Source organism: Physella acuta, unplaced genomic scaffold (genome assembly GCF_028476545.2).
Source record: "Physella acuta isolate Inbredline_101_S28 unplaced genomic scaffold, ASM2847654v3 ptg001872l, whole genome shotgun sequence".
Taxonomy (NCBI): Eukaryota; Metazoa; Mollusca; class Gastropoda; family Physidae; genus Physella; species Physella acuta.
Window position 1 is genome coordinate 1 of NW_026733378.1, and position 23,148 is coordinate 23,148.

At 38.8% G+C, this 23,148-nt stretch overlaps 3 protein-coding genes across 3 annotated transcripts; 1 reads left to right on the forward strand and 2 right to left on the reverse strand.

The window, feature by feature from the left end:
- Positions 1–1,405: 1,405 nt before the first annotated feature.
- LOC131930983 (yolk ferritin) lies at positions 1,406–10,918 on the reverse strand. Its single transcript, XM_059287655.1, has 7 exons — positions 10,662–10,918; positions 9,792–9,895; positions 8,737–8,883; positions 7,793–7,897; positions 7,101–7,235; positions 5,561–5,668; positions 1,406–1,559 (listed from the first exon to the last, which is right to left on the reverse strand). Exons 1-7 carry the CDS (start codon positions 10,726–10,728, stop codon positions 1,413–1,415), a joined length of 813 nt encoding a protein of 270 aa, XP_059143638.1. The 5' UTR covers positions 10,729–10,918; the 3' UTR covers positions 1,406–1,412.
- Positions 10,919–12,486: 1,568 nt separating this feature from the next.
- Positions 12,487–16,564, forward strand: LOC131930982 (uncharacterized). Its single transcript, XM_059287654.1, has 2 exons — positions 12,487–12,574; positions 14,154–16,564. The coding sequence occupies exons 1-2, from the start codon at positions 12,487–12,489 to the stop codon at positions 16,562–16,564; spliced, it is 2,499 nt and encodes an 832-aa protein (XP_059143637.1).
- Positions 16,565–18,262: 1,698 nt separating this feature from the next.
- LOC131930986 (yolk ferritin-like) lies at positions 18,263–22,919 on the reverse strand. Its single transcript, XM_059287657.1, has 7 exons — positions 22,763–22,919; positions 22,127–22,230; positions 21,587–21,733; positions 21,178–21,261; positions 19,927–19,968; positions 19,099–19,221; positions 18,263–18,744 (listed from the first exon to the last, which is right to left on the reverse strand). The coding sequence occupies exons 1-7, from the start codon at positions 22,815–22,817 to the stop codon at positions 18,595–18,597; spliced, it is 705 nt and encodes a 234-aa protein (XP_059143640.1). The 5' UTR covers positions 22,818–22,919; the 3' UTR covers positions 18,263–18,594.
- Positions 22,920–23,148: the final 229 nt, after the last annotated feature.

Sequence of the window (23,148 nt, forward strand, 5' to 3'; positions counted from 1 at the left end):
AAGCTGCAAGCGCCTCCTTGCAGTCGCCTCTCTTTCTCTCTATCACTATCACTACCACCCCACTCCCACATTGTCTGGTGAGCTGTGGTCACGCTGTTTACATTTTACAATCATAGAGACGGGTTTGGTGACGGCTATTAGGGGCAGATAATTTAGTTTGAAACGATTTTAAACTTAGAGGAGGTAACTAAGAGGAGGCTGCTTTCACGTGGGGGGGGGGAGGGGGTTTAGTGTTTTTAAGCAAATATTTTCAGTGGCAGCATTGGTACTGTCGAATTCACAAATTATAAATTACTGAAAAGTAGAAAAAAAACAACTAAATAGCGGCGTATTATACGCAGCGGGTCGGCTCGTGTATATATATATATATATATATATATATATATATATATATATATATATATATATATATATATATATATATATATATATATATATATATGGATTATATATCTGTGTACACAAATATACATAAACACATATATGTCTCTCTCTGTGTGTATAGAATTAATCCTAATAAGATTCTTCCAAGTAACAAACACCCTAACCCTGGACTATTTACTTGTATAGAGAACTATACGATCATTTCATGTGGGTCGTTGTTGAGGCGAAAAAATCAATACTTGAGCGGATTTTCGGACTTAGCTCCCTACAATCTTACAGAGACAACAACAGCTGTGTAGCCTTTCATTACTATTTAACTACACACGTGCTGCACAGTATTTAGTTACACGTGCCCTAAGATAACGTTGTGGAAAACATCAAAAGAGGTTTCCATCAATATAAGTTTTTGTTTACATCGAGGCGTGGGGGTCAATATGTGGTGCGGAGAGGTGAAAGTAGCCTATAGATGTACCAGCTACCAACAGAACTGACGCTCCCCCCCCCCATAGAATGATAGAATACCAGTGCTACCAACATACCTGATATACCCCCCCCCCTCCCTAACGAATTGGAATTTATATATAAATATATACTTTTTACAGTGTCCGCCCTTCCCCCCCCCCCCCCCCCCGGAAATTTTAGTTCACCCCCCTCCCCCCCGGAGAAAAAAGTTCTGGAAGAAACACTGTCCAACTGTCCATCCCCCCTAGAGTACAAGCTACCAACAGACCTCTGAACCCCCTCCCCCCCTTGAGGACCAGTGCTACCAACAGACCCGACGCCCACACCCTCCCCCTAGAGTACCAGTGCCACCAACACACCTGACGTCCGGCCTAAGACTGCAGCTCCTGGTCCAGCAGGTACTCGCCCAGCCCCCCCCCCCCCCCCCCCCCCCACAGTAACAGCCACCAACACACCTCTGACAACCCGGTCTAAGACTGCAGCTCCTGATCCAGCAGGTACTCGTCCACCCCACACCCCCACACCCCCCTACAGTAACAGTGTCACCAACCAACCTGACGTCCGGCCTAAGACTGCAACTCCTGGTCCAGTAGGTACTCGCCCAGCGTGTAGTCCTCGTCCTGTTTGTACTGGCGGAGTCTGGTGATGAGGTCACCCAGACGTTTGATGACGTCAGCTTGCTTCTCCAGCATGACTTCCATGTGCTCTCTTGTCTAGGGAGAGAAAAAAACTGGAGCATGGATGGACAAGCAGAAGATGTTCTTGACCTTTTGACCTTGACCCCTCAAAGCTGGGGGAATAAAGCTGATGCATAATATACAAGTACATTGACCTTCCTAGCCTTCCATTTTATGCTGGGGGTAAAATAATTGGTATGGATATATAGGAAGAAGATATCTTTGGCCTTGATATTCCATTTACGGTTGGTGATTTAAAAAAAGATGCATGGATATATAACCCGATGACCTTTCTCCCGATTCTGGTTGAATAAAATAAGTGCATAAATATGCAAGAGGTTAACCATTAAATATATCTTAAATTTGTTAAAACTCAGAGCCTGAAAAAAAAAATCAAAGCTACAATACTTATGTTACTGCACTTCAAAACAGACGTCAACTAGTCAGTTCTAGGAGTTTTTATTTCTATTTTATGTGATGTTTATGCTAGAAAGTAATTAAAACACAAAAAAGTTCGAATTTTTTAATTGCAAAAATTTTTAAAAAAAATTAAAATAATTTAAAATAATTTATAATTTGAAATAGAATTATGTTTGTTTTCTTTTTTAGCGCAATTTCCATACTGACAATTGCGATTATTAACTCGTCAAGGATGGATGTGTGTCCGATGTGTGTCCGCAGCTTTAAGTCGTATCTCCTCCTCAACGAAGCAATATCGAGGACTAGTTCCAAAAGCAAATATGTTAAGCAAGTTCCGAGGATGATTGTGGTCCAAAAAAATTCCCGGAATTTCTTCCTGGATTTCCCAGTAAAGCCAAAAAAACCTCGAAAAATGCAGTTTTTGGCCCATATCTCGGCAACCAGACCACTTAGCGACTTGAAACATTTACCAATCGATTCCTGCCATAATTTAGAACAATATTGCAGAAGAAAGTTTTCAAAAATATCCTTTCGTTTGGTCACAAAAAATCAATTAAGGAAATTGCGCTTAAATTGTCACTAGACTTTTTATTAACTTGTTTTAACATCAATGTAAATAAAATATTTCCTAATGTGATTTGTCATTGGTTTGTGCTTGGCTAATGATGATTGGCTTAATGAATTAATCTCAGTCTCCAGGACTGGAATACACGTGCCTGGTATAATCAGTTAATTTTATTGACCAGGATTGAACTCTCTGGCCTAATGAATTAATCTTCAACAAAATCAACACTTTAATCATATCCGGTCAGTCAGTATTCGCTGCGTGTGGGAATATAAAAAGTTATTAGACCAACGTCCAGAAAAAGATGCCTCATAGTTTTTTAAGCTTTTAACCTTTTTTTTTAAGCTTTTAGGTTTTCTGAACTTAGAGCTTTTAAGCAGATTTTATGTGGCTGACTTCAATGAATTTTATACTGCTGACTTCAATTAAATTATGTCAGATAGAGCTTCCGTCCAACCGATTAATTAAAAAATGAAACCCAAAATAAATTTTCGACAAGACTTTTTCAAAGATTTAGGTTAATTTGTTTGTGAACTTTTTGTAGTTCCAATTATTATTTTTTTAGATGTAAGACTTTTTCACTGTTCGGATTATTTGAGTGATTGTAAGCCATATGATGTTTTTTTTCCGGCTAGAAATGGATGTCTATAGGGCTGGTAAGTAGGTCACCAACCAGTTCTATGGCTCATGCAGGTTTTATTGAGCTGTAGAACTGGTTGGTGACCTACTTACCAGCCCTATAGCGGAAGTTTCGAAGTGTTATGTCGCTACGGATAGTTTATTTTGGTGCTCTACTTCCTTTGTTTCAACCGACAGTTAAGCCTATAAATAGTTTTTGACAAAACCTATAATACGTCCTTGAGGAACAAATAATAAAATATAAAATAAAACAAAAATAAAACATTAAAACCTGTGGTGTCAGTTTTGATGAAACATATTGTGTAACCTTTAATGAAATCTGCTATTTAATCAGGAATAAAATTTACTATTAAACCTCTGTAATAAAAGACCTGTGGTGAATTGAATTGTTAATAAAATATAAATGAACATTTAATAACACATGTCAAGACAAAAGATGCAACAAAATATAAAATCTATGATGAAAAATACTGTAAAACTTAATAAAACATGTGATCTAAAATATGGATGAAATAGGTTAAAACACGGTGAAACTAAGATAAATCGTGTCGTAATTTGTCAAGCATACAATACTTGGTCGATTCGTATTATCATTACAGAAGCTGCCAGCCATTAAAAAAAAAACATCTGTAATTTTCCATGATGCCGGATGAGACATGACCCAGCCGGTCACGCAAACCCTACCCACGCCCCATTGAGAGAACCATAATGCTGGTTCGTATAGTAACAAAAATAAACGTCGCCATTAAAGCATCGTGCGGGTTCCAATATGACAAAAATAGACGTCGCCATTAAAGCATTGTGTAGGTTTCTATGGTAACAAGAATGGACGTCGCCATTAAAACATAGGGCGGGTTCATTTTGTAACAATAATAGACGCAACCATTAAAGCATATTGCGGGTCCCCATGGTAACAAAAATGGACGCCACCAATGAAGCATAGTGCGGGTCCCCATGGTAACAAAAATGGACGCAACCACTAAAGCATAGTGCGGGTCCCCATGGTAACAAAAATGGACGCCACCAATGGAGCATAGTGCAGATCCTATTGTAACAGGCTTGAACCCGGGTATCCCTGTTGTATTTTTATACCATCGATTCTCTCCTCAAGTACTTCTCTTTGTTCAATGATCGCTGATGTCTTTGTCAGATATTTCTTTCACGACTTGAGTTCACTTATACCTACAGCTGTGCAGCATAGGGCTATCAATGTTTCTTTCTCTGAATCAATGTCCCATCTCGAATGATATTTGTTGTAAGTTTTATGCGTAAAGAAGTAAACTTAGGAAGCTGATGGGCGGTGGCCGGGGGAGGGGGGGGTCTTTACATTTGTTATTGTTAATGATTTCGAATTCGAGGAACTTTAGCACGCTACCAATTCGTATTGTTGGGCGGCAGGTTAATACAAAACTACACCCTTCAGGCTGATCCGTAGCTCCTAGTCTGAGTTTAGGTTGACTTAATTGACTTACTCCTGTGTGGTCCCTGTGGAGCGAAGGGTTTTGGGCAGCTCTTGTGTTTACGAAGGCATGCCATTTACCAGTAGACCGTATTTTCTCTACGCGGTACTTTAACTTAATTGCATTTTCAATCTGAATGTCCATATAACATACAAACTAGATTTCATATTGTCCCAAAGTAACCCATCAATATAATGCAGGGACCTGATATTTTTTTCAACCAGATGCCCCACCCCAGTTAAATCCGCCCTTGTCTTTACCCTCCAACGTTTTATTTATTTATTCACACGGCATTGCAAACACTCGCAGTTAACCGACACAATGAATGTGGCGGTGAGATGAAAGTAGGGATTGTTTACAATTTTTAAAAATATCGATCTTTAACAGAATAATACAACGACTGCCCGAGTTATCTCATCATCGATTCTCTCCCCGTTAATTACGTCCCTTGGGTGTAAGCTTTCTGTAATTTGTTTAAACTTTAAACATGTTAAAACATTTCACCTGCTCATGGGTCTGTGAAATCTACATGTTCAGACAGTTTTTGACCTATAGTTTTCTTTCTGGTGACTCTAGCGGGGGGGGGGGGAGTACCAGTGTTTCTTCCAGACTTTTTTCTCCGGGGGGGGGGGGGGCGGTTGAAATTTTCGGGGGGGGCGGTAGACTTTCTTCGGGGGGGGGGGGGGCGGACACTGTTAAAAGTATATATTTTCTATATAAATTATATAAATTTCATTTCGTTCGGGGGGGGGGGGGCGGTAAAAAAAATTTCGGGGGGGGGGGGGGGCAAAGCCCCCCGAAGAGATGCCTGGAAGAAACTCTGGGGAGTACCCCTTCCCGGAAAAAAATAGGAAATACTTTAACCAGTGCCCCCCCCCTTGAAATAATGCCTCTCTTCCAAGTTTTAAGTGCCCACCCCCTCTCTCGGAGAAAATGTTTGAAAGTGCACCTACCAGTGGATCTGTAAACTGGACAGCGGCTTTGGTCAGCGCCAGAAGACCGTCGTTGATTGACTTCTCAAAGGCCAGGGCATCCTCAAGGCCGTACAGGCCAGACTGCCACTGGAAAAGATGTACACAGTGTACATGGGGACAGATGTACACAGTGTACATGGGGATGGATGTACACAGTGGACACGAGGAGAGATGTACACAGTGGACGTGGGGGCAGGTGTACACAGTGGACATGGGGATATACGTACACAGACTTTGTGGGGAAAAAACATGATACACGCACGCACACGCATATATATATATATATATATATATATATATATATATATATATATATATATATATATATATATATATATCTGTAAGTGTACTAACAAAAACAGCCATTTCAATGTTATACCTTGTTCCTGTCGTGTCACACTGTTTATTGATGTACTTAGTAAATCGCATTAATTAATTTAAAAAAAAACTAATAATTTCAGCGTTGTTGTTTTTTAAATTATCATGTCACCCCCTTTGGTCCGATCCACACTCCCCCCCCCCCCCCCCCCCCACCTCTTCCCACCCACTCATTGACGCTACTGCTTTCGTTAACAGGAGTAGCCTACAGTCCTACACATTAGATTTGTCAACAAAAGTAGACTAAATTTTAAAATGTAAATTTAAGTCACACCGCTGTGTACTAATACTAGTAATACTGTTGGCAGATGTTTGATTCGTGCACCACTGGGGAACACACTTGGGTGGGTTTTATGAATTTACCACTGTGGGACAGACGGAGAGGTTAGAAGACAAGTTCACTAGCGTTAGAAGGTGTGAGTGGGGAGTGTGCACACCAGACAGAGTGAAACCATCCAATGGGGTGACTCCAAAAAGAAAAACTGCAACCTTCTATAAAATATATGCTTTGTCCTGTTAACTTAGTGGCTTTGTCTACTAATATTATCATACATCATTAGAAATTATCATGTCATTAGTATTTACATATTCATGCATGCAGTTACACAATCGAGGATGCAAGTGACAAGAATATGCCTTTAGTTGTAGGATCAATGTAAATATGCGTTTGGGAAGAGGGGGTGACACCTCCATTATCAACACCGACCGTTACCCGACATAGTGACGCCACAGGTTACTCTATATTTGAAGTGTTCAAACTCCTATACTAATCTACACGAATTAAAAATTTGCTAAATTAAACTCAAAACAGAAGATTTTCAGACGATAAATATATCCTAAAGTCCACTAAATAGACACATTCGCATAAAATACACACGTGATAAACAGAAACGTTTACATACAATACACACACCTTAGACACATTAGCACATAACACACACACCATAGACACATTAGCACATAACACACACACCATAGATACATTAGCATATAACACACACACCATAGACACATTAGCACATAACACACACACACTATAGACAAATTAGCACATAACACACACACACACACACTATAGACAAATTTGCACATAAACAAATATATCAAACACATCACACATCAACCGACACCACCCACATACATCTTGACGTTGAATGACTCCTCTCTTTTCTTGATCCTCATTACTGTCCAAAAAGCCAAGAAATTTTTTAATCCCCGACACTTTCTTCTTCTTTGTTGGTTCTGATTTCTCCGGCTTGGTAAGGAACTGACAAATCTGCTCAATCAATAGCAAATGAAATGGATTTTAATGCAGTATAAAATAAGAGGCTTTTAAGGCAGGCATTAAATTCTTCTAGGTGGGCGCTCGGGAGAGGAGATCACTCTTCATTAGGTGTTCTAATTAAATGTAATATTTCACAAGAATAATTAAATTTGCCATCCAACTGAAATTGCGTTCAGTCAATATTTGTTCTAAATATTTTTAGCAGTTTAGTAATGGGGGTGTTGGAGTCATTTAAACATAACATTCTATATCTCCTATTAAGTCATTTAAACATAACATTCTATATCTCCTATTAAGTCATAAAAACATAAAATCTCTTATCAAGTCATGAAGTCATTTATTACGTATCTACTATCAAGTCATGAAGTCATGTATTACGTATCTACTATCAAGTCATGAAGTCATGTAATACGTGTCTACTATCAAGTCATGAAGTCATGTATTACGTATCTACTATCAAGTCATGAAGTCATGTATTACGTATCAACTATCAAGTCATGAAGTCATGCATTACGTATCTCCTATCAAGTCATGAAGTCATGTATTACGTATGGCGTTGTTCTCGGTGCCAGAGAAACGGAAGTTGTCGTGCTGGGCTGTGTCACGTGATAGGCTGTCAACGACCTCCCGATGTCGTCACAAGCGGCGCTCAGCTGTGGGAAGAAAAAAAATCTGAGTTTAATTTTTTTGTCTCGCGGCGACACATTTCAAATAAAAAATCATGGCTTTTTAAATGTTTTTAAGTGTTTCACTGCGAACAAGAGTTTCTTTCAGACATCTCCCGTGAGTGGGGGGGGGGGGGGGCATGTACCCTCGGACGAAATAGAAGAATTTTTAAATAGAATTGTATATACTTTAACCAATGTCCACCATCCTCCGAGAAATGACAAGCCCCCCCCCCCCCCCCTAAAAAATGTATGAAAGAAACCCTGCTTGGTTTAGTTATCCTGCGTTGATATGTGGAGTCTGTTTATTTAGTGTATTTTAATTTTGCAAGAATGCAAATATAAAAATAATTGGGTCTTTTTGTTGTTGTTTTTATTTGAGAGCACAAAACGATGAACGTTTTCTTCCCTTCAGCTATCATGTTAAAATATTTCAGAGTTTGTTACTCTTTTTGTTTCTGTTTCCAAGGCTGTTGATATTTTTAAAAAGCTAGCGCTTTTAATACTATTGACTACTGTGCTCTTTTAACTATGGATTGATTAAATAATTGATAACCTTAACAAAACATAAATAAAGGATTTTTTATAAAACTATAAATAAATGTGGCCTTATGCATGATCCTTAAAGAAGACCCTATTGCGTAAAAGAAAATCAATAACAGTTCGCTGAGAGTCACATGATCAATAATCCGATTATTACTGATAGCAAACAATGCCGATGTGTGGCACCCAACTTGAATTTGTCACTCTCCCTTGCCGGAAGATCGGAAATAGCCTTCCGACATTTTCTGAGAAAATAATCATTGTATTTCGGCAACTAGACTAACCTGCACTGCTGGATAGCGAATGATACCGCCCCTCGCGTTGATGAACGTGGTAATCTCAAGGGCGTTCTCGTGCGCCCTTTCTTTGAGTTCTTTCATCACCTTCTTCAGCCCGGGAAGGTCCACGTCTGATCGGCCGTAATAAGATTCCTTTGAGAAAATAATAAATCGAGTTTGTATTCATGATTAGGCAATAAAAAAATTTCTTTGAAAATTTTAATTTTAGCTTTCGGCGTCAATAATAAGAATCAAATAACTTCTAAATGAATTAACAAAAATAAGCTAAAATAGTTTGATCTGTGTAGTATATTAATAACAAGCAGTTTGATAATTTTATAAAAATTTAAAATATATCGGTTTAAAAAAAAGACACGCTTCTCTATTCTTTCGATTTGTCAATAATTCTGCCGTCACGTTGTATGTCTTCATCATGTATTGTCCAAGTAGGAAAAACATTTTTAACTTCAGTATGATTTTAAATTCATTTTGGTTAATGTTAAAAGGGCATTCAATTATAATTTAAAATAGAACACGTAGTTAGTCAGCCTACAATGTAGAAAGTTGTCTATTAGGCTCATCTTTGTTTCCAATAGTCACATCCTTAAATTATAATGGTCAGTTTAGCGATGATTAGCCTTTGTATCCATTATTAGATGCAGACTCGAACATAGATGCAATGTTCCTTGCTTATCGAACAAGCTCGTAGCTCGAAGAATGTCAGCATGACATTAGCTCGCGTGAGATTTTTGAAAAGACATTTTCCTTTTTCTGAGCATAGCCAATCAATATGAAAATCGTCTTGAAAAAAACCATTATAAGACATGTAGAGAATAATATGTTCGATATATACTCAACATATACTCAACATTATAAGACATGTAGAGAATAATACGTCCGATATATACTCAACATATTTTTACACGTGCTTTACATGCTCCATACATATAGTTATATGTGTCATATATACTCCACATATTTATACATGTGCCAAAACAGACTCCTTACATACTCCATACCTATAAATGCATTCGCCATACATACTGTATACATATACATACATATGCTTTAAGGGCAAGTTCTTGCTTATGAAGATGAAGAATGTGCTGTTCCAATTTGCTGTTCATCTTGGGGTTGAAATTTTGGCTGACCATGGTCACAAAATCTGGCATAATTAAAATAATGAATAAAATCTTTGTAATTACTTTGGTTGATCATGGTCACAAAATCTGGCAAAATCAACAATTTAAATAAAATCTTTGTAATTACTTCCAAGGTCACGATATCTGGCAATATAAAAAATTCAAACAGAATCTTTGTAATCACTTTGGCTGACCATGGTCGCTAAATCTGGCATTTAATTAAAATCTTTTTAATTACTTTGGCTTTCTGTGGTCACAAAATCTGGGAACATTAACCATTTAAACAAATGCTTTTAAATAATCTTGCCTGAACATGGTCACAAATCATAGCAAAATCAAAAATAAAAACAAACATTTTTTTTTAAAATCTGGATAACCATGATCACAAGTCTTGGCATCAATAATGTAAATAAAATAAAAATTTAAAAATAAAAATCTCATTAAAATTTTTACTTTTTAAAATTTAATTTTTCTGGCAATTTAGCTTGATTTGTTTACGCCTAGACGCAGCTGTGATGTTAGCCTATTACATCCGTACAAAGAAAACTATTTTCTACAGCTTTCTCCGCTCTGTGTCACTATCTGTAGTGTAGGGTCTACATTGATTTTTCTTTAACTACCAGTCCTTAACCTTTCCGCATTCATCCAATGCATTGGATACGGAAAAAGGAAACATAATTGTTTCGATTCTTGAGATTCAAAGAAGTGAAAGCATAAAAAAAGAACAAAAAGTATATTAAATTAAATGAACAGAAATCTAGTTAAACAGGTTATAAAGTCTGTACTTACCTTCCTCGATTTGATGAGAGGAGCTTACAAACATTAAAACAAAAAACAAAATGCCAATTGCCTTCATTTTTGGAATAAATTGCTTTTCAATTGTTCAAACTCGTGAATAAAAACAAATAAAAACAAATTGAAATAATAAGAAAGTAGAAAAAGTTAATTTGTTATTTCGGTCGGTGCGTTGGCCCACCCGTGCAAACTTTGACCTCTAGAGGTCAACTTTGACACAGATAAACCAAACACCGTTATCAGTGATATGCGTCGGATACAGTGGTTACATTTACACCGTGTATTCATATCGAACAGCGATGGGTTTGATGTATCTTGACAGAGCCTCAAAAGATTGGACAGTTCGGGTGTTCCTAATTAAGTGCTAATCAGCTGACCAAGTTTTAATCAGCCGTTTGATGCGACCTATATTTGCGACACGGTGCAAATGTAAAAGTGATAAAGTCGAGTACGAAATACAAGCCGGGCAATGGTTCTCATTTTATGCAATGGGAAAAATGTCTGGAGGTTTATGGTGTGACCCGCCTCTTGCTAGCCGGAAGTCATGAGCTTTGAAACCTGAGTGTAGGTCAGGGGTCGGCAACCTGCGGCTCGCGAGCCGCATGCGGCTCTTTTGGTATCAAGTTGCGGCTCTCCAGCTCTTTGCACAAATACTAATAATCTTAATGAAAAAAAATTTGAAATAAAAAAAATGTTAATGGCTCTTTAAAACCAGAGAAATTTTGAAAATTGTAACCTTTGGCTCTTCCGCTTCAAAAGGTTGCCGACCCCTGGTGTAGGTCGTCATTTGATGGAACTGTGAAAACAAAAACCTTGCGGAAACCCCAGGTCTAGCGGCTGGGTAACTAGGGTGTGAGAAATGCTAGATGCTTAACCATGTTTAACTCACGATGTTTTACCTTGTTTAACTCTATATGTTTAAACCTGTTTAACTATCGATGTTTAACCATGTTTACCTCTCGATGCTCAGCCCTGTTTAACTCTCTATTCTAACAATGTTTAACTCTTGATGTTTATGCATGTTTAACTCTGAGCAGGCAGTGAAGGTATACTAAAGTGAGAAGGGTTTTCATTAACTCTTTGTAAAGACAAGCAAGACTTGAATACTGTCGATTTGTCATGACGCGTTCGGCAAGTCTTTAAATATGACTGCACTATATCAAGTTGATATGAGACAATCACCAAGTCTTCAATATGAGTGCACTTTATCAAGTTGATATGACAGCCACCAAGTCTTCAATATGACTGCACTATATCAAGTTGATATGACAGTCACCAAGTCTTCAATATGACTGCAGTTTATCAAGTTGATATGACACAGTCACCAAGTCTTCAATATGAACTGCACTTTATCAAGTTGATATGACAGTCACCAAGTCTTCAATATGACTGCACTTTATCAAGTTGATATGACAGTCACCAAGTCTTCAATATGACTGCACTTTATCAAGTTGATATGACAGTCATCAAGTCTTCAATATGACTGCACTTTATCAAGTTGATATGACAGTCACCAAGTCTTTAAATATGACTGCACTTTATCAAGTTGTTAGGACACAATCATAATGTCTTTAATATGACTTCACTTTATCAAGTTTATATGACACAATCATCAAGTCTTTAACTATGACTGCACTTTATCAAGTTGTTATGACACAATCATCAAGTCTTTAATATGACTGCACTTTATCAAGTTGATATGACACAATCATCAAGTCTTCAATATGAACTGCACTTTATCAAGTTGATATGACAGTCACCAAGTCTTCAATATGACTGCACTTTATCAAGTTGATATGACAGTCATCAAGTCTTCAATATGACTGCACTTTATCAAGTTGATATGACAGTCACCAAGTTTTTAAATATGACTGCACTTTATCAAGTTGATATGACACAGTCACCAAGTCTTTAAATATGACTGCACTTTATCGAGTTGAAATCAAACGTTTAGCAAGTCCTCTACAATTTATTTTAAGATATTGACATCTTGTACTCTTAAAAACAATGACCTTTCAAGTTGGCTCAGAATCCGTTTGAATTCACTTAAGAAAACACGATTTTAAGAAGTCTAATTACTCGGATGCCATTACATTTTAAGCGAATGTGTATACTTATATCCACAATCTATGTAATCATTACACCCCTCCCCTCCCATCTCTTACAGTCTGATGACGTAGACGAGACGTTTCGCCTCTTTTTTCTGACCTCGTATTATATTTACAGCCAGTATCGCGTCATTATCGTCATTTTTACTCACGTTTGTTTTTATAAAGTTCATTTTGTTTCTATCGAGACAGCTCGTGTTCAGATGGTTCATCAGTAAAAAAAATAATTAAGAAAGTAATAATATTGACAGCGTAATTAATATTTTTTTCAAAGAAATCCTTCTGTCAAAAGATGTTATTCAAAAAAAGATTGCAGGTAAAGTGAAGAAGAGAGGAACTGGTAGTTTATGCTTGCGTCCCACCACAGGTGTGGGACGCCTGAATGTGCTGGTAAAAATATTGTTTTACATTTTAAAAATAGATAACTTGATTATCTAAAACCTCATTAAAACCTCTAATACGTATTCATCTTAATTTTTTTTTAACTTTAACAGAATGATGAGATCTATAAAGAAGTTTAGATTTTCTAATTTTTTGCAATGTTAACCTACTGCTTTACTTCCTCACTTCTTTTCATGAGTTTGTAAGATTTAAAAAAAAATTAACTTTGAAAATTTTAAAATTGGTCTTATTACTTTATCCTATAATTGAATTCTATTCTACAATATGCAAGTCAAAAGACGAAATTTTCTCTGATTGGGTTCAAAAAAATACATGAAAACATTTGATAAGCAACATAATAATAAAGCAGATTAGCATTTGTGATCTTTGATCTACTCCAGGTTCCGCAACTCTCTTTTCTAAAAAAAAGGGACGTCATTCTACCTTTACTGGCGTCACGACCTCATTAATTTAATTTCTCAACACACATTTCCCTCCTTCCCCATAAAAAGTAAATAAAAAAATAAAACATGTCTCAAATGACCGACATTGTTTTAAAAGAAAAGGTTTAATTTAATTGAAATCCAGTTCACAGATGAGATCATATGTGTGTCTTTAGGTCGTGAAAACAAAATAAAACACATTGTACTTTCTAGCCCCATTGCTCTAAACTAATGTTGATAGAAAAGTTATTGTGGTTAGTAGTGGTATAGGTCTCATCTACATCACACATTCCATGTCCAACAGTCTTCATCCACCAATCCTTCTTCGTACATCCCCGTAATTATTTTCTCATCAGTCCCAATCCATTATCGTCGTCATCATCATTCCTTAAGGTTCCTTGCGTAAACAAGGCTTCTGTCCAAACGGTCTCATGTTTCTATTTTTAGTTATTCCCGGATTTTACCCTAATATTAATTTACTTTTATATCCGTCTCCCTCCACCCCTCTCCATCTACTTATCCCATCCACCAGTCTCCACCCACTTATCCACCAGTCTCCACCCACTTATCCACCAGTCTCCACCCACTTATCCCATCCACCAGTCTCCACCCACTTATCCATCAGTCTCCACCCACTTATCCACCAGTCTCCACCCACTTATCCCATCCACCAGTCTCCACCCACTTATCCATCAGTCTCCACCCACTTATCCACCAGTCTCCACCCACTTATCCCATCCACCAGTCTCCACCCACTTATCCCATCTACCAGTCTCCACCCACTTATCCACCAGTCTCCACCCACTTATCCACCAGTCTCCACCCACTTATCCCATCCACCCCTCTCCACCCACTTATCCCATCCACCAGTCTCCACCCACTTATCCCATCCACTAGTCTCCACCCACTTATCCCATCCACTAGTCTCCACCCACTTATCCCATCCACCAGTCTCCACCCACTTATCCCATCCACCAGTCTCCACCCACTTATCCCATCCACCAGTCTCCACCCACTTATCCCATCCACCAGTCTCCACCCACTTATCCCATCCACCAGTCTCCACCCACTTATCCCATCCACCAGTCTCCACCCACTTATCCCATCCACCAGTCTCCACCCACTTATCCCATCCACCAGTCTCCACCCACTTATACACCAGTCTCCACCCACTTATCCACCAGTCTCCACCCACTTATCCCATCCACCAGTCTCCACCCACTTATCCCATCCACCAGTCTCCACCCACTTATACACCAGTCTCCACCCACTTATCCACCAGTCTCCACCCACTTATCCCATCCACCAGTCTCCACCCACTTATCCCATCCACCAGTCTCCACCCGCTTATCCACCAGTCTCCACCCACTTATCCACCAGTCTCCACCCGCTTATCCACCAGTCTCCACCCACTTATCCACCAGTCTCCACCCACTTATCCACCAGTCTCCACCCACTTATCCTCCAGTCTCCACCAGCTAATCCACCAGTCTCCACCCACTTATCCACCAGTCTCCACCCACTTATCCACCAGTCTCCACCCACTTATCCACCAGTCTCCACCCACTTATCCACCAGTCTCCACCCACTTATCCTCCAGTCTCCACCAGCTAATCCACCAGTCTCCACCCACTTATCCACCAGTCTCCACCCACTTATCCACCAGTCTCCACCCACTTATCCACCAGTCTCCACCCACTTATCCACCAGTCTCCACCCACTTATCCACCAGTCTCCACCAGCTAATCCACCAGTCTCCACCCACTTATCCCATCCACCAGTCTCCACCCACTTATCCACCAGTCTCCACCCACTTATCCCATCCACCAGTCTCCACCCACTTATCCCATCCACCAGTCTCCACCCACTTATCCCATCCACCAGTCTCCACCCACTTATCCCATCCACCAGTCTCCACCCACTTATCCCATCCACCAGTCTCCACCCACTTATCCCATCCACCAGTCTCCACCCACTTATACACCAGTCTCCACCCACTTATCCACCAGTCTCCACCCACTTATCCCATCCACCAGTCTCCACCCACTTATCCCATCCACCAGTCTCCACCCACTTATACACCAGTCTCCACCCACTTATCCACCAGTCTCCACCCACTTATCCCATCCACCAGTCTCCACCCACTTATCCCATCCACCAGTCTCCACCCGCTTATCCACCAGTCTCCACCCACTTATCCACCAGTCTCCACCCGCTTATCCACCAGTCTCCACCCACTTATCCACCAGTCTCCACCCACTTATCCACCAGTCTCCACCCACTTATCCTCCAGTCTCCACCAGCTAATCCACCAGTCTCCATCCACTTATCCACCAGTCTCCACCCACTTATCCACCAGTCTCCACCCACTTATCCACCAGTCTCCACCCACTTATCCACCAGTCTCCACCCACTTATCCTCCAGTCTCCACCAGCTAATCCACCAGTCTCCACCCACTTATCCACCAGTCTCCACCCACTTATCCACCAGTCTCCATCCACTTATCCACCAGTCTCCACCCACTTATCCACCAGTCTCCACCCACTTATCCACCAGTCTCCACCAGCTAATCCACCAGTCTCCACCCACTTATCCCATCCACCAGTCTCCACCCACTTATCCACCAGTCTCCACCCACTTATCCCATCCACCAGTCTCCACCCACTTATCCCATCCACCAGTCTCCACCCACTTATCCACCAGTCTCCACCCACTTATCCACCAGTCTCCACCCACTTATCCCATCCACCCCTCTCCACCCACTTATCCCATCCACCCCTCTCCACCCACTTATCCCATCCACCCCTCTCCACCCACTTATCCCCTCCACCCACTTATCCCCTCCACCGACTTATCCCCTCCCCCCACTTATCCTCTATACCAGACTCTGTCACCTCTCTCTGCTTCTATTACCACATCCGTCTGTCGTTTTCTATAACCAGAGTCCAAATTAAACCAAATTAGTTAAATTATGCTCAGAAAATTCCTGAATCGCAGCAGAATATTTTTAAATGGTAATTTTTAAAATGTAAGGCAGGGTCACTAACTCGTACTGGTTACAAGACAGGTCACATGACCAAATGAGATCTACCCAGCCCTACACCCACCAACAGGTCACATGACCTCATGAGATCACCACCAAGCCCTACACCCACCGATAGGTCACATGACCTAATGAGATCTACCCAGCCCTACACCCACCGATAGGTCACATGACCTAATGAGATCTACCCAGCCCTACACCCACCAATAGGTCACATGACCTAATGAGATCTACCCAGCCCTACACCCACCAATAGGTCACATGACCTCATGAGATCTACCCAGCCCTACACCCACCAATAGGTCACATGACCTAATGAGATCTACCCAGCCCTACACCCACCAATAGGTCACATGACCTAATGAGATCTACCCAGCCCTACACCCACCAATAGGTCACATGACCTCATGAGATCACCACCAAGCCCTACACCCACCAACAGGTCAAATGACCTAATGAGATCTACCCAGCCCAGCACCAACCATGACATGTATTGATTATAGATTTCTTCAGAGTCGTCTACTTACCGAAAGGTCAGGCTGATTGGCTCAGCTGCTAAAGTACGTTTAAAAATAGTTTCGCTTTTAAAAGAATTATAATTACATGTTTTGTTGAATATCTCGCCCTGGTTGTACGAAAAAGTCGTTCATAATTGATTTGAAGATCTGATGCTCATCAATCAAGCTTAGAATCATACATTTATCTGGCCACAGTTTAATTAAAGCCGGCTAGTTTGGCATGTGTTGTTATTCTTTTTTTTATTTTAATACCGGGTACTCATTAGAGATGGGTGAGCTCATGTACGTCCTAAAGTAGCAACATAAAATGTCTAGTGCAAAAACTGTTACCTGAACCGATTGTATTGATTTTTGTATGGATAATAATGGATGTCTAATTTTAAAATCAATGCTTGCCTCCCCTCGCTCGATGCCATATCTCCCTTGTTTCAAGACTTGAACCCACTTCACCCATACCACTCATCCCTGGTAGTGCCATGGGCGTAGAATGTCAAGGTTGCTAACTAAACCACGACACAATGACAAATAGATTTTCGTCGTTATGGCTCATTGGCTCATTCCGTGACGGCTCCTGGTAGTATCGACTTTCTTGTTGTGTAGATTACTCACATTTATAAAGCCTATTTTTACTTTTTGATATTAATTTTAATAAACCTCTACGATACACATCACGCTAGATTAAGAAACTTAGGTTGGGGATGGGGGGATGTTAGACTAAGGGATAATTTGATGTAGTTTATTTTTAAAAATGCGTGTCGATACCCGGTAATTATTGAAACAATTTGATTCACAATAATTTCAGGTAGTGATCATGTTTCTACAAGCTTACAACAGCTCAGTGGAAATAACGTTTCAGTTACATATTATCATAAAGGGCTCCCTTTCATATCCAATTTTCAACGAAGTTTAGATTAATTAAAAATGCTCATTAAACGCTTTTTCTTCAATTATTCAGTTTCTCATTAAATTTTAACCGTTTCGTCAGTGCGCTGATTTTTATCAATTAAAAAATGCTAATTAAAGCAATTTATCATCATCTTTATTACTAAATTTTTAAACGCTCAGGTGGGCTCAAAATATAGTTCAAGCACTCAGAAACTCTTTAATATATATTTTAAAAAAATCTTTAATGCAAAATTCTTTTTCCTAAAATATCATGGTATTCCTATAAGTGTCCAATTTCTTTTAAACGTTGTCTAAATTATTTGTAGAAGTTAGTCACTTTACAAGCCTTTGATTTTATATATGATATACATATATATGTATGTATATATATATATATATATATATATATATATATATATATATATAAATATATATATATATATATATATATATATATATAGATATATATATATATATATATATATATATATATATATATATATATATATATATATATATTGCTTGCGTGTTGTTATCTTAGATTGTGTCTAAAGGTGTTGATCAAAGATGTATTCTCCAAGCTTATAGTTGTTGCCGGCCCCCTGGGCGAAGCTGCGGAGTCGTGTGATGGCGTGGGCGATCTTGTTGATGGAGCTGACCTGTTCTTCCAGAAACTCGTGCTCCAGAATGTGGGTCAACTGCGAAACGAAATAATAAAAAAAATAAAAACATGAACTCCATCTTTAAACAACGGCGTGTGGTATTTACGAATCCAATTTATTTTAATTAATCAATAGGGTAGCTTAATTAAAATGTCAGTTTTTAGAATTAAGAAGATAACTGTCACTAAGTGATGTAAAAAAAAAAGGCGGCATAATGTTTTTTTTTTAAAAAGGAAATTAAATCCAAAAAGATAATTATTAAATTTAAGAAACAATTGAGAAATATGATTATTTGTTAATTATCTTTAAATTTCTTAAAGTTATTTTAACCCTTCCCTACCCCACCACCCACCCACTCACACACGTTTCCCTATTCTCTGCATTACTCACATGGGCGTCTCCCTTGGCATCAGCCTGCTTGTGAATGTCCAGAAGTTCAGAGTTCACGAACCTCTCAATGGCAAGAGCGTCTTCAAAAGCCATCAGAGCTTCCTTCCAATCCTCCCTTGGTCCCTGTACGACATGGCAGACATAAATTAAGCTCCTCACATTAATCGCATTAAGATTTAAAGATTTTAAAAAAATTCTTTAAAAACGAACATGATAACATGAATCCTGCAATGCAACACCGCATCAATTATTCACAGGAGAGATTTATGAGTTTAAGACTGTCACTGCCTAGCTGAAGCAACCACAGCACTGATGAATATATTTTTAAAAATAAATTAAATATTTTTTTCCTTAGGCGATAAAAACCAGTCGGTGAAAACTATTTTTATGGTATTAGGCAGACCTTGGCTTTTTAAGAACAAATACACGTTTGAAAAATTATAATTTCTCAAAGGTTAAACATGATTTTTTTGTGTGCTTCTCCGTTGATTAAGCCTAGAGCAACTCTATCCTATATTCACGTCATAAGCCTATACTTTATCCTGGATTCCGTATACACCGTGTCTTAATACATCTCACATTCATTGCTTTGACGACAAGTAATTCCAAAGTAATTTACTCTCCATCATATTCAACAGCTTCAGCAGTATACCCCCCCCCCTCTCCACCCGACTAATTTCACACTAAACTGACGTTCTGTTCAAATTTTAGCCCTCCCCCACCCACTCCATCAGACAAACTCCACACTAAACTGACGTTCTTTTCAAATTTTACTCTAACAAAGATCTCTAAAATTCGTGCACTCTTTTAGATTCCCCAGTTACTTACGCAGTTGTCATTGATCTGTTTAGTAGCAACAAATCCACAGATCTGAAACAAAGTTTTGGCGAATTTAAGATTTGATTTTATAAGAAGGAAAGTATTGCCAGTTCCTGGGTAAGATAAATCCATATCTATCTTCATCGAGAATGGAATAATATTATGTTTGTCCAGTAAAAGATAATAACATTTAATAGCTTGTAAACTAGCTTTTTCGTGTTAATTTTGCTTTAGTTCACACGTTTTCTTAAGTTCTTCTTTAATCTAATACGCATTAATTTGAAACGAAAAATTGTTGCTTTTAATTAGACTTCAATGCGGAATATATAATTTTTTAAAGGCAATAATTATAGTTTTTTTTTAGATATTATTTATTTGACATGAAAACTTTTTAAAGAATCCACGGCAAAGTTGTGTTGTGTGTGTATTTGTGTGTGAGAGTGTGTGAGAGTGTTTGTATTTGTGTGTTTGTATTTGTGTGGATGAGTGTGTGCGTATTTGGGTATGTGTGAGCGTGTATTTGTGTGTGTAATTGTATGTGTAATTGTATGTGTGTTTGTGAGCTGATTCTGGTGAATTGTAACGTCACCCACGAGTTAAAATTTGATTCTGATTATCCCATGTAAGCTAGAAGCTGATTCTGAAAGCCCATGTAAGCTAGAAGATGATTCTGAAAGCCCATGTAAGCTAGAAGCTGATTCTGAAAGCCCATGTAAGCTAGAAGATGATTCTGAAAGCCCATGTAAGCTAGAATCCGATTCTGAAAGCCCATGTACGCTAGAAGATGATTCTGAAAGCCCATGTAAGCTAGAAGATGATTCTGAAAGCCCATGTAAGCTAGAAGCTGATTCTGAAAGCCCATGTACGCTAGAAGATGATTCTGAAAGCCCATGTAAGCTAGAAGATGATTCTGAAAGCCCATGTAAGCTAGAAGCTGATTCTGAAAGCCCATGTAAGCTAGAAGAAGATTCTGAAAGCCCATGTAAGCTAGAAGCTGATTCTGAAAGCCCATGTAAGCTAGAAGCTGATCCTGAAAGCCCATGTAAGCTAGAAGAAGATTCTGAAAGTCCATGTAAGCTAGAGGATGAATCTGATATCCCATGTAAGCGAGTAGATGATTATGATGATCCCATGTAAGCTAGAAGATGAATCTGATGGATCCCATGTAAGCTAGAAGATGAATCTGATTGTCCCACGTAATCTAGAAGATTCGAGAAAGGCCCTGCAACAGCCCACCTACGAGAGACTGGGGCTACTTACACACATCCTTCTCTTGTCGTAGTCCACGAGACCGCTGGTGTCTGTGTTGGTGAAGGTCCTCACCGTCTTGCATGTTTCCATCAGCTGGGGGGGGGGGGGGAGAGAAACAAGCTCTAGTTTAATAATATAAGTGGATTTACTTTCGGCTTGTATTTGCCCATTATACCAGTGTATTGTAAGGATTTAACCATCTCAGCGTGTTTACCTCTCATAACCACTTCACTATAATTTGTTTCTTACCCTTACCACTCAATAGTTTTTGTTTGATCACCACCCCAACTGCGTTGCTCACGTATGACTAGGAGGTTGTCTCCTTAATTTATGTTTAGCAATGCCCACCCACTTCCTCAACAACCTCCCGTTAGTTGCTATGACAACCAAGTTGTTGTTGAGGCCTACAGCGACTTACATTGACCTCCTCGTACTGTGCGTGACCTCCACGTTTGTTAATGTAGTCGATCAGGGACTGGGCGTGTTCCCGCTCTTCGGTTGAGGCATCAGAGAAAAACTTTTTCATGCCGGGCAGGTTCACGTCGGCTCTTTGGAAGTAAGATGCCTGGGGAGGTTAAGACAGGTGTTTTACGGGTGTACATTTGGAAGTAAGATGCCTAAAGAGGTTAAGACAGGTGTTTTACAGGTGTACAATTGGAAGTATGATGCCTGGGGAGATTAAGACATGTGTTTACAAGTGTAAATTTGGAAGAAAGATGCCTGGAGAGATTAAGACAGGTGTTTTAGAAGTGTAAATTTGGATGTAAGATGCCTGGAGAGATTAAGACAGGTGTTTTAGAAGTGTAAATTTGGATGTAAGATGCCTGGAGAGATTAAGACGGGTGTTTTACAGGTGTACAAGATAACTGGTAGACAACTCCTTCTGGCTTTCATGTTTGATGTATACTTTTTGTATACCTTTTGTATACTTTTTGTATACCTTTTAAGTTTTACTTACATAAGCCTGGTAAAGATAGCTGGCAGACAACTCCTTCTGGATCTGGGCCACCAAGAGATCGTTGATGTTGTTTTCATAATTCTGGCGTACCGTGGCGACAAACTCTAGATGACAGAGAGGTGGGTGATTTTATATATATATGTATATATATATATATATATATATATATATATATATATATATATATATATATATATATATATATATATATATATATATATATGTGTGTGTGTGTGTGTGTGTATTAAAAGGACTTATCTTTCATTTATATTGTAGTTACGTTCTGTTCGCAAGCATATATAAGTGTGCATACATATTATATTCAAATATGCTTGCGTATTTATATTAGACCCTACATTTATAAAATAGTATCCTAATAATTGATAGTTGTTTTTGCAGGCAGGTTTTTAAAAACAAATGTAAACCACAAGTCAAATGACGCTCATAGCTGGCTTGTGTTTCGCATGTTTATGACGACTCTATTAAGTGGTATTACCCGTGTTTCAAAATAACATCCAGTTAATCTGAGGCTCTTGTCAACACTGGGCCTACCCCAGATGACCTTACTTACGAGTTCAGTAAAAAGGTTTTTATATATTTATATTTTTTAAAACGGAACTACTCCAATCTACTCACCCTTAGCCGAGACGATGCTCGTGCAGACCAGCGCCAAGAAAATTACAGACTTCATTTTTTTCTTGCGGTACAGATGGGTTGATCTACTGACTGGCAAGGATAATGACGTGTGATAAAAGGTGAAAGCGGATTTATCTCCCTGTGTCAGTCTGACTATTTTGATGGAGTTATCTCTGACGGCTCGCTGATTAGATTTCATCTAAATTACCCTACACAACAATTAACCCGTGGGCCCTGTAAGGGGTTAATTAAATGTTATTTAATTAATGTATTAAAATTTCGAGTTGTTAAAACTACAGATCGAGTAATTTATTTTTATTTATTTTTATTTTAAATATGTCTAGTCTCTTGTGGCTTTGGTTGATGAAATCAAATCTCTTATTCTA